The sequence below is a fragment of the Moschus berezovskii genome, chromosome 12, assembly GCF_049115385.1.
Source record: "Moschus berezovskii isolate FMDL1 chromosome 12, NW_MosBer_1.0, whole genome shotgun sequence".
Lineage (NCBI taxonomy): Eukaryota > Metazoa > Chordata > Mammalia > Artiodactyla > Moschidae > Moschus > Moschus berezovskii.
In genome coordinates this window covers 25,762,157-25,774,141 of record NC_142471.1, presented here as the reverse complement: position 1 = coordinate 25,774,141, position 11,985 = coordinate 25,762,157, and the positions used below count along the sequence as shown (strand labels likewise).

The 11,985-nt window shown below is 38.1% G+C and overlaps 1 protein-coding gene across 1 annotated transcript in view; it reads right to left on the bottom strand.

Annotated features, from left to right (window-relative positions):
- Nucleotides 1-1,335: 1,335 nt before the first annotated feature.
- STOX1 (storkhead box 1) overlaps nt 1,336-11,985 on the bottom strand; it is a 65,900-nt gene continuing 55,250 nt past the window's right edge. Inside the window, exons 2-4 of the mRNA XM_055424257.2 lie at nt 8,466-8,618; nt 4,056-6,393; nt 1,336-1,613 (exon numbers count right to left, since the gene is read on the bottom strand). Of these exons, the coding sequence (XP_055280232.1) occupies nt 1,466-1,613; nt 4,056-6,393; nt 8,466-8,618 (2,639 nt within the window). The 3' untranslated portion in view covers nt 1,336-1,465. The remainder of the gene's footprint in view (nt 1,614-4,055; nt 6,394-8,465; nt 8,619-11,985) is intronic.

Below are 11,985 nucleotides of genomic sequence, written 5' to 3'. Positions count from 1 at the left end.
TTCAGATAGTTTTATCTGATAAGTTCTTCATAATGAGCTGAATTTTTTTTTTCTCTTAACTTCCATTCAGTGGTGCTGATTCCAAGCTGTAAGATCCCCTAAATCTTTGCCTCCCCCACAGGGCTTTTCTATCCAGGTAACCTTAGGTACTTCGCCCAGGATTTTTTGAATATCCCAGTGATGACAGTTAATCTTGGAATGCCATGGTAGATTGGTCAGAGCCACGAAAACCAACTGTCAGGAGTAAGTGGTCCAACCACAGTGAAACAGAGGCACATCTGATCTCAGGTCCTCTGCACTCTCACAGGGCCTGGAGGCAGCTAGCCACAGTGCTGAGCTTCATCATTCTAGCCTTCACTATTACCTGGATGGTGAGAGCTGGAAAGTATTCTCTATTCAGTCATCCCTGAGCTTTAAGGCTTTTGATAATCAAGAGTTGGACACGACTAAGCGACTGAACTGAACTGAACTGAACTGAGAAACCTCTTAGAAGAAACATCCCCTCACCTGTTAAGTCAGTATTATCATCTACCCAACATGCTGAAACCAGTCTTGACTGCCTCGTGTGTTTCCTAAACCCGAAAGAACTGAGCATTCTACTACTTGGTCTGAAAAGACCTGACAGAAAAAATTCTGGCGAGGTTGATGAACAAAAAGGATCAAATGTAGAAAATTATCTATCAGCCATCTTCCAACTTTTCTCTAAATTTCTTAATTTAGAACCTCCCTTTTACTCACAAGCCATGCTGCTTCCCTTCTATCTCCACCACTGAGAACATCCTGACTTCTCAAAACCATTTTATGGAGAGACTCAAACATGGGGAGAAGTCAGAGAAACAGTTGAGCCATAATGCCTACTGCCACAGGTATTTTGGATATTGTCATCCAATTACAGAGTAGAGCCATTTCCTCATGTTAAAGCTGGTCACAAAGAATATCCTTGGCAGCAATGATTGGATAGAAGGAATTCTTGTTGCAAAGTACCAGTACCCAGCACATCTATACAAATTCTTAATGATAATAAAAGACTTTAGTTGCAAACAAAGTATGTATGTACCTAAAACACTATTTTCTAGAGTTATGTGTTGAAATCTGGTAAGATCTGCTTACCGTAAATACTCATCATTGATGTGAGTACAGAAATTCACTACTCGGTAGTAAATTAGCATCTTATGTATTTGAAAAACTAATAAATGTCTGTCTGATAGTCAACTTAATTACATTTAATTAGGAGAGCAATTATTCCATTTTTTTATTGTAAACAATCTATATATCCCCAATAAATTTATAATAAGCTTCAAAAAAATCAATGTCAAAAAAGGAAAAAAGCCAGTTAACTACAACAAAATATGTAATGAGATTAATAATATAAATGTTTGGCTTTAGAGAATTCTTATAAACTCAGTTGATTAAAACACTATATTAATGCTATACATTTTTACAAGAGTTTCAAAAAAAATAAGAATTAAACATTTATCACTGGAGTTAGTTGTAGTAAGGAACTGGATGTAAGTGTTTGACTGCTCTTTGTGCCTTCAAAGTTCTGCAGTAAATTTTGTCTTCTTTTTAGTCCATCCAAAATGACTGAATTATTAGATGCCAGACTCTGTGTCCTAAAGATATTAAAAATAACAAAATTATTGCCTTTAAAAGGATTTCTAACCAAGGCATTATATCTTCATTTGTTACTCTTTGAAGCAGTACATTTAATAACAGGAACTAATTACCAAGTAAGTTAACCTTTAAAACGCTAAAGTGCTCTTTTACATTTTAAAGGGTTTCCAAAAGCAATTCAGTTATTTGACAGTTGCTTTCTAAGAAGTTCACATTTTCTAAACATCTGTTCTTAGACCTAGTATCAAGTATATTCTAGTCAGAAATAGTAAGTTCCCTGAAAAACTCTTCTATACAACTGCAGTGACCCATATCTTCTTGTGTAATTTGTTTCTTTTTTGAAAAGTTGTATGGTAGAGAAATGCCAACTATAATATTTTTCATATTGACAGTGATTCTTTCCTAAGAGCTGTCTGCTATGTTAGTCCCTTATTCAACATACCTGTATTGCTTCAGCCAACTCAATTATTGGTTTGGCATTTTGCCTTTGACAATCCCTTCTCCCACCTTGCCTCCTCTCCCTCTCTTGTCTGTTACATAGAGATGCCTCAAATGTGTCTTTCCCACACAGCACTCTTAATTCCACATCTCTTTGACAGTTATGAAGAGTTTGCACTTCGGTGTTTGTTCATTTGTTGGTCTTTTAGACTAAGTTGTAAGCTTCCTATAGGCAGCAACATCTTGTTCATCTTTTGTCTCCCTAATCTTCATAACAATTATAGCACATAGTTGATGTCCAAATGTTATTTCCCCTCTCTTTTTCTATAAGTGTCTTTAATGATTATAGTTATAATAAGTCTTTCCAGAAAACCACATTATAAGCAATTTTTAAAAATTCAGTTTCTCAGAGACTTCTTGGTGGCCAGTAGTTGAGACTCCATGCTTCTGCAGCAGGGGGCATGGGTTAGATCCCTGGTAGGGGAACTAATAACCAGTGCAAAAAAATTCTCAATTGCATGTCAATTTCTCCCCTCTGTTTTGCATTTGTTTTTGGTTTTGTTTTTGCTTTTGCCAGAGAGAGAAAAAAAGGGGACCCCATGGGTTATTGGTTCATACCACCATTGTTTACCTCAAGGACAGCATGTTTTGATACTTTAATGACAATATAAACTACTATTTCAAGCAGAAAGATCTTGGATCTTATTTCCCAATAAAGTAGATATGTTTAAAAAAATGCAGACTCCCAAGAATTTAGCTGAAGTTATAATCAAGAATGTCTGCAAACATTTATATAACAACAATTTACTACAGATTGAGTTATTAATGCAAAAAATTGGGAATAATTGAAATGTCAAAGGAAGGAAAATAATGGTTATATAAATAACAAGAGTCCACATAATATAATACTAAGCAGCCATTTTTTTAAATGAACTAGATATATATGTATTGATTGCAAAATATCCATGATAAGTTAGGTGAAAAAAGAAAGCCAAAGCTCTGTACAATCTGTTGTTAGAAAATAATTATAGTTATAAATGCATGGGGAAAAGTCTGAAAGATATATGCCAAACTGCTAAGAATATTTGGGTTACCTCCTTGGAATAGGAATGGAAAAGGCTGGGAGATGGAGACTTCTAGTTTTACTTTTCTGTATTACTTTAATGTTTCAAAAGGAGGTACATGATTTTATTTAATAATAAAACTAATGTATATATATATATACCAAATTTTAAGATGACTTTTTAGAAAACTAATAACATGGAAATGTTCATTATATTTATTGAAAAAGCAACATGCAAAATAGTAACTATAGTATGAGTTCAACAGACAAAATATACAGATCAATGTGTTCAGACAGAAGTGTTATAAATACACCAAATGGAAAAAGGATTTTTAAAATATCTAGATGTTAGAGTGATTATAGGTGTCTTTTAAAAATAATTTCAGGGACTTCCCTGGAGGTCTATTCCTGTTCAATGCTGGTTCAATTCCTGGTCAGAGAGCTAAGATCCCACATTCTCCATGACAAGGCCACAAAGAAAGAAAAAAAATACTTTTCAGTATTTCTCAACTATTCTATTATGACCAAATTACTTTTATGTTTATACTCTGAGCAATGTTATTTAAACAAATTGGTTTGGAAAAGATTAGTGGAAAATGGCTACATCTCTATCTCATATTGTATAGAACCAGGAATGTAAGTGAAAATTTCCAACCTTCACTTTAGGAAGTGCTTGGTTTATGGTAGTTCCTTCCTATCTGTAGAAATAACTCAAGATTTTAGTAGTGGAACAGTCAAATCTTGGTTCACATTAAAAATGAACTCTATCCTATTGTGTAAGAGTTTCATTATAACTTCATATAATTGACTGAGTAAAGGCTGGCAGAACTGCAATTATTATTAAAAGTTTATGCAGGAGTCTCCCACTAGATAACTCAGTATGCCCTTGATTTTAATAATTCCTGTGGCTTAGTGGTTAGTCACTTATATGTGTACTTACCGTGGAGAATCTATTCCACTATCTCCTGTCAGGCTCTGATTTTCTGTTCCTTCCAAGAGACTGTGTTCAGGTTGGACATCCTGAGCCAACACTGGCATATGTGAAGTGTTGAAGAGTTCCAACTTATGTGTGAACTCTGTTCTCATTTCCTGACTCTGAGCACTTTGACTCCAGCTAACTGGTTTCTTTCCAGTATCACCAACGGAGACTTGTAGGGCTTCGGCCTCAGAAGTGGCTTTCCCTGTGCTGTAGTAATCAAATATACTTCCATCCTCAGGTGCTGAGGCCTGTACACATTCAGCTACACTGGGTTCCTCCTCATAGTTAAAACCACACTGGATTCCTAAATTGAGGATACAGTTTTCAGCAGAAAGGTTGGGTTTTTGGCTTTCACCAGGGTTAGTGAGCTTGTAATGTTCATTTCCTTTAAGCACCTGAGGCTCAAACCTCTGTATGTTGCTGTCATACTCAGTCAGAGACCTTTCAGTCACCTTCTGTTTTCCTAAATGATTCCACTTGTTTCCCTCTGGAAAGGAAAACTGAATGTTGTCAGGCAGCATTTGAATTAAGTCATCATTCTCAGAAAAGTCATCCTCATCCAGATAGAGTGAACTGCAGGCTCCATCTTCATCTTCCACTTCATTCTGATACAAGGCCTGGTCATCATCAGAAAGCCCTTCATTTTCTAGACACACAGTCTGTGCTTCTTGGACACATGACTTTCCCATTAGAGTTTCTTTAGAGTCTCGGGCCTGGCTCTCATTTTCTCTCAAATGTTTTGCATCAATTGGGTAATCCAGAAGACCAAGATTTTGGAACTGGTGTATTGTATTGTCAACTAATCTACAAGCAGAGGATGCTTGGTCTAAAGAAGAGGACCCTCCAGATGGCAGGACATGCTGTGTTTCTTCTGTCTCTTCTAATGTGTCAAAATGAGAATAAATCTTCCTTGAGACTTCAGGGATTGCCTCATTTTCTCCACCATACACATCGCATCTCAATATGCTTTCCCTGAAGGAACAGCACTTACTACCATTTTGCAAAACATTACATTGAGAGTAATTTAAGAGGTGGTCTCTAAAATCATCGCTGATAGATTTGACAGTAGAGTGATTCACATAAGTGGATTCTTCTCTCAGTATATCATTACATTGTTCACCATATAGCTGTTTGGCTTCACTCTCAAAGATTATTGAGGAAAGCAAAGACCTTGACCTTTCGAAATGTTTTCCCTTTGGTCCAGTCTGACTGGGTTCCAAATCACTGGTCTTCTGGATTTTGTGCCCTTTGGTTATTGGGCTCCCTCGGGGAGCCAAACCCTGGAAAGGATTACTGATTCGCTTTTTGTAAATCAAATGGGGACCTAGTGCTGATGGATTCTCACCAAGTGGTTTCTGAAGTACTGCTTCATTTGGGCTTTTAATACTGGAGGTAGGCTGTGTAGCAGGGAACTTGGAGTGTTTCTCCAGTCTAACATTTCCCGGCTGAGGCCCACTTCCCTGACTCCTGGCTTTGTGTCTGTCCCTATGTGAATAGCCCTGCCTTCGAGGCTTTACAGACCAGCCCTGTCTTTTCTTAACTCCCACTTTTGAAGAAGACTTATGTCTCAGTGTCAGCATATCAGTGGATGTACCCTGGCTATTATATTTTTTTTGTTCTTCATACTTTTGCATTAGGACAGTATGTTTGATTAAGTTGTCAACCGTCAGAATGGGATTAATTCGTTTGATTATCTCATGTTCAATGTCTCGAGGGATATTGTCCATGTTATCCTCATCTCGGACGGGCCATTCTTCTGGTGGGAACTGAGCAGAGAAACTGCTGTGCTCTATTCTGGACTTCTCCTTTCTAGATATATTGCGCCAGAAGAGGTTAAAGCCAAATTTCTTGGCTTTTTCTCTGTCTTTTGTGTGTGGTAAAGGTTTGATGCTCTCACAGACGTGATTCTCCTCAGACACTGAAACTGCTTGATTGGGTACCAAAGATTTGGATTCCACAAGACCTTTCTGCCCTTTGCTAGTCACTTCTCCAGTAGCTGGTGGTTCCTGAGTGCACACATCATGGAAACACCGGCAAGACTGACAATGGGAAATGAGGGCCACATTTTCTTTGGCTAACTCTGCACAGCTCTCCACGTTCACCAGATATGTAATGGAAGTTGGCATCTGGGAATTTTCATCTGACAGAACTCTCTTATTTTCTTGGGGTGTTGTATTTGTGATGAAGTAAGTCTGAGGAGTAACTATGAAGTATCCTTCTCCAGTATGATAAATCTTCCTTTCTTTAATGAGAGTTCCCAGAGTGGTATAAAGAATATCTCGAGATGGAATTGCAATGCCTAAAACAAACAAGAATTTTACCCTGATAGATTCTGAATAAGAAATATTTTTAATGAATGAACCAATTAATATATGTAATTAAAATGTCAAAAAAGCATTAAAAATAATGATAGTTCAATTGAATAATAGGCATATAATTTGGTCTACACAAAGATATATGGGTAGGTTACCTACCAGCTAAGTAAAGGGAAAAGAATGAGTTCACTCAAACACAAACCCCAAGTTAAACAATCTCATTAAAAGATTTCTTGAGAGCAAACACAGAAGTTTTTGAAAACCACAATCTCATAGCTTAAATCTTAGTATGAATCCAAAGAAAAAATGAAAATCAGTCTGTGTTTGGGTAAGGGCAAACTACCTAATATCTGGGTTATGTTAGTTTTTCAAACAAGGAAGTTAACAATTTTAAAGAAATTCCCTTTCCAAATAGCAGGGTTCAAAATTATATTTAGATTGTGAAAACAATGTTTAAAAGTGTCACACTGGAAGAAAATACATCAGTATGTTAATATTGGTTTCCTTCGAGTGTGTGCTCAGTCCCTTCAGTCGTGTCCGACTCCTTATGACCCTATGGACTATGGCGTGGCAGACTCCTCTGCATATGGGATTATCCAGGCAAGAATACTGGAATGGATTCCCATGCCCTCTTTCTCCAGGTAATCTTCCCAATCCAGGGATCGAACCCGCATCTCTTATGTCTCCTGTATTGGCAGGAGAATTCCTCACTACTAGCACCACCTGGGAAGCCCTTTGTTTGAGCAGTGGTACTATAAGTGATTACCTTTCTATGTTTTCTGGACTTTTCTACAATATGCATATTTTATAATGGGAAACTGAAAACTACCCTTGTGTAACTGTGCATTTGGGATATCATGCAGCTATGAAAAGAATGAGATTGATATATGCTTCAAGAGAAAGACATCAAAACTCTGTCTTTAACTTTTAAAAGAAAAGGAATACAAAGAATGTGTATATGTGCATGCTCAGTTGCTCAGTGGTGTCCAGTTCTTAGTGAACCCATGGTCGGTAGCCCACCAGGCTCCTCTGTCCATGGAATTTTCCAGGCAAGAATACTGGAGTGGGTTGCCATTTCCTACTCCAGGGGATCTTCCCAACCTCAGGGATTGAATCCTGCATCTTGCATCTCCTGGGTTGGCCTACGGATTCTTTACCACTGTGCTACCTGGGAAGCCCAGAAAGAAAGTATAGAATGATCCAATTTGTTGCTTTAAAAGGATACGTATATTCAAATACAATATATGAAGAGTCCATGAGAAACTATAAATGATAGAAGTTGTCACCACTGGGAAGTGGCAATTTAAGAATAGGCAGGGACCTCTGTGGTAGATACAGTGTTTAAGACTACAATTCCACTGCAGGGGCATAGGTTCAATCCCTGGTTGAGGAACTAAGGTCCTGCATACTTCAGAGCACAGTCAAAAAAAAAAAAAATAGGAGGCATGGGGAGAAGATGAATCTTTAATTTTTTGCTTTGCCCTCCTTTCTTTAGAGTCTGACCTAATTAAATTACTACCATAAACATTATTTTTGAAAAAGTTTATCTGGAAGATAAAAGAAATACTCATAAATTTGCTGATGCAGAACTTTTTCTGACAGGGCTCTAATATAAGTTTCTATAATAGAAAAAAAAAAATGGGAATCCCCTGCTGGTACAGTGGATAAGATCTGTCTTCCAATGAAGGGGACACAGGTTTAATCCCTGATCCAGGAAGATTCCATATGCCTTGGAGTAACTAAGTCCATGAGTGGCAACTACTTGAGCCCATGCACTGCAACTACTGAAGCTGGAGCACCTGGAGCCTGTGCTCTGAAACAAGAGAAGCCATTGAAATTAGAAGCGCACACACCACAAAGAAGAGTAGAAGCCTCTGCTTTCTGCAACTAGAGAAAGCCCAAGCATAGCAACAAAGACTCAGCACAGCCAAAAATTAATTTTAAAAAAAAATCCTTGAAAAAAATTGTATATTGCCCAGTTTATTTGTTTAAGATGATTTATAAACAGAAAACAAACACACGCAATGAACTAATAGAGAAAAACTTGTTACTCTACCTGGGTAACGTTTCATCAAATGTTCCAACAGTGATTCTTGTGTTACTACAATCTGATCAGCATTCATATCAGATATAGTGCAGCAGAGAACTTCAGCCAAAGGTATAAACTGAGATTGAGCTAGTGGGTTCATTTGCACTGGAAAGACATCACCTAAATTGGAGATTTGAAAAAAAAAGTGGTAAATTTGATATAGCATAGAAAATATTTGAAATTAGTTAATCAAGAATAAAGACTGAATATCAGGTGGAACTGCTCTTCTTTCATAAGTCTTTAATCAGTCTGTTAACATTATACACACAAGGATAAAGACCACAGGAAAAAAAAGCTTACTCTATGGTCTCTACTTTTTAAGAAGTCTGTGACATTTGTCACTACTTTATATGCAACAGATAATAAGTTTCCATAAGAAAGCTCAAAAGTGCTACTGGAGTTCAGGTCAGACAATGCTTATATGGCAATTCACATCTTTCAAAGCATTTTTTCATATTAGCTACCAGAGATAAGCACAGATGGAAGTATTTATTTATAACATACACAGCCATAAAAAGCTCAGTAATTGTGCCAATAGTTGTTGTTGTTCAGTCACCAAGTTGTGACTGACTCTTTGGGACCCCATGAACTGCAGCACTAGGCTTCCCTGTCCTTCACTATCTACCAGAGTTTGCTCAAACTCATGTCCATTGAGTCGGTGGACATGACATCCAACCATCACATCCTGTGTTGCGTCCTTCTCCTTCTGCACTCAATCTTTCCCAGCAATCAGGGTTTTTCCAGTGAGGCAGCTCTTCGCATCAGGTGGCCAAAGTATTGGAGCTTCAGCTTCAGCATCAGTCCTTCCAATGAATATTCAGGGTTGATTTCCTTTAAGGTTAACTACTTTGATCTCCTTGCTGTCCAAAGGACACTCAAGAGTCTTCTCTAGTACCACAATTTGAAAGCATCAATTCTTCAGTGCTCACTAAGCCTTCTTTATGGTCCAATTCTCATATCCGTAAATGACTTCTGGGAAAACCATAGCTTTGACTAGATGGACCTTTGTCAGCAAAGTGATGTCTCTGTTTAATACACTGTTTAGGTTTGTCATAGTTTTCCTTCTAAGGAGCAAGCATCTTTTAATTTCATGGCTGTGGTCACCATCTTCAGTGATTTTGGAGCCCAAGAAAATAGTCTCTCACTGTTTCCATTGTTTCCCCATCTATTTGCCATGAAGTGATGGGACCAGATGCCATGATCTTAGTTTTTTGAATGCTGAGTTTTAAACCAGCTTTTTCACTCTCCTCTTTCACCTTCATCAAGAAGCTCTTTAGTTCCTCTTTACTTTCTACCATTAGGGTGGTATCATCTGTATATCTGAGGTTGTTGATATTTCTCCTAGCAATCTTGATTCCAGCTTGTGATTCATCCAGCCCAGCATTTTGCAGGATGTATTCTGTATAAAGGTTACATAAGCAGGGTGACAATATACAGCTTTGACATACTCAATTCCCAATTTCGAACCAGTTTGTTGTTTGTCTGGTTCTAACTGTTGCTTCTTGACCTACATATAGGTTTCTCAGGAGGCAGGTAAGATGGTCTGGTAGTCCCATCTCTGAAGAATTTTTCACAGTTTGCTGTGATGCACCTAGTCAAAGGCTTTAGCATAGTCAATGAAGCAGAAGTAGATGTTTTTCTGGAATTCCCTTGCTTTTTATGTGATCCAACGAATGTTGGCAATTTGATCTCTGATTCCTCTGGCTTTTCTAAAAACAAGTAAAGGGACAGAAATCAGTCTTCTGACTCCCAATCCAACATTTTGGTCATTCCACCATTTCCTAATTGAAATAATTAGTATGAGGAATTCTCTAGTGGTATCCAGTGGTTAAGACTTCCTTAACCTTCCACTGCAGGGGGCTCAGGTTCCATCCCTGGTCCCACATGGCATGTGGTGCAGGCAAATAAAGCCATTGCCACATTAAAAAAAAGAAAGTCAGATTAAGGTATTTATTCCCTGGTGGTCCAGTAACTAGGATTCACTGCCGAGGGTGTGGATCAGCAAACAAAGAATCTGAAAGCACAAGCCATGTAATACACAGCCAAAATAAACAAAAAAATGTCAGATTGAAGGAAGGGAGTTGGTGAGGAAAAAGTGAAGTTAATGAGTCTTCCTTTTCCTTCTGAAGCAGGGTTTCTCATCTTTGGCACTTTTGACAAATGATGACATGTCAAATGGGACCAGATGACAAGGGTGGCAAGGACTGAGGGGTTTCCTGGGACTCGGGATTTTCAGTGCTATAACCAGAAAGTTGAAAGCAAACTGGGATGGTTGGTCACCATAGACAGAGAATTATTTGCTGTGGAGAGCTCTCTTGATCATGGTAGGTTGTTTATTAGCATCCTTGGTCTCTCAATGCCAGGAGCATCTCCCACAGTTGCAGCATCCAAAAATGTCTCCAGATATACTGCCAAATGTCCCTGAAAGGAAGGGGCTGGGTGTCAAAAGTATCTCAGTTGTAAACCACTGTTTTAGACCATTTGTTGGAAAAATCTGATTGTGAAAGAGTAGAAATAGAACACAAACCAGGAAAAATTAGGATCAAATGAATGTGACTGTGTAGGTTGTGATTTTCTTAAAAGAAGATCTTTGCACATTTGGATGCCAAAAAGAAGGACTTAGTGGCAATGATGAAAATTATTCCATGAGAAAGAAGAGAAGACAACAAGATCCCAAAGGAAGGGAAAAGGAAAGTGCCTAAAAGACACAGGTAAAAGAAGAACTATCTTAGAAATGAGAAAGACTGTACTTCATCTGAAACTTGAGAAAATATAAGGTGGCACATAACCAGAAATACTATGAGGCATGGAAGGAAAAAAAAAATATTAGTACAGCAAAGTCATCTGATCTCTGTAAAGTGAGAAAGGAAGAAAGAAAATAGAGATGGGAGGAAAGAAAATGGGACTGAGGAGGTAAAGAGTAGGAAGGAGGGAGTTTGGGGAGATATTCTCAGGGTACATTAGGAAATTTAAAGTGAAAGTGAAGTCGCTCAGTTGTGTCCGACTCTTTGCGACCCCATGGACTGAAACCAGGTTCCTCCGTCCATGGGATTTTCCAGGCAAAAGTACTGGAGTGGGGTGCCGTTGCCTTCTCCTCCTCTATCTTCCTAACTCCTCCTTAATCCTAACTCTGAGATCAAACTCCACTTCTTATGGAATGCCTTAGGAAATTTAAAAATGAACACAAAGATTATGAAGAAGCTCTGAGTCTCCTAAGTGTGGTTTCTGGCAGATGAAGCAATCTGAAATCAAAAAGGATGGGAATCAGGGAGGCTACTAGTTTCTAAAATTTTAATGTGCATGTTAGAATCACCGGGCGATTGTGCTAGGGTACAGATTCTGTGTGATTCAGAAGATCTGAAACTGAGCCTATGATTCTGCATTTCTAACAACCTCCCAGGTGATATTTCATGTTGCAGTTCTGAGGACAGCTCTTTAGAGTGGTAGAGGGTTAGGGTGTTAAAGTAGTCAACAAATAAACATGGCC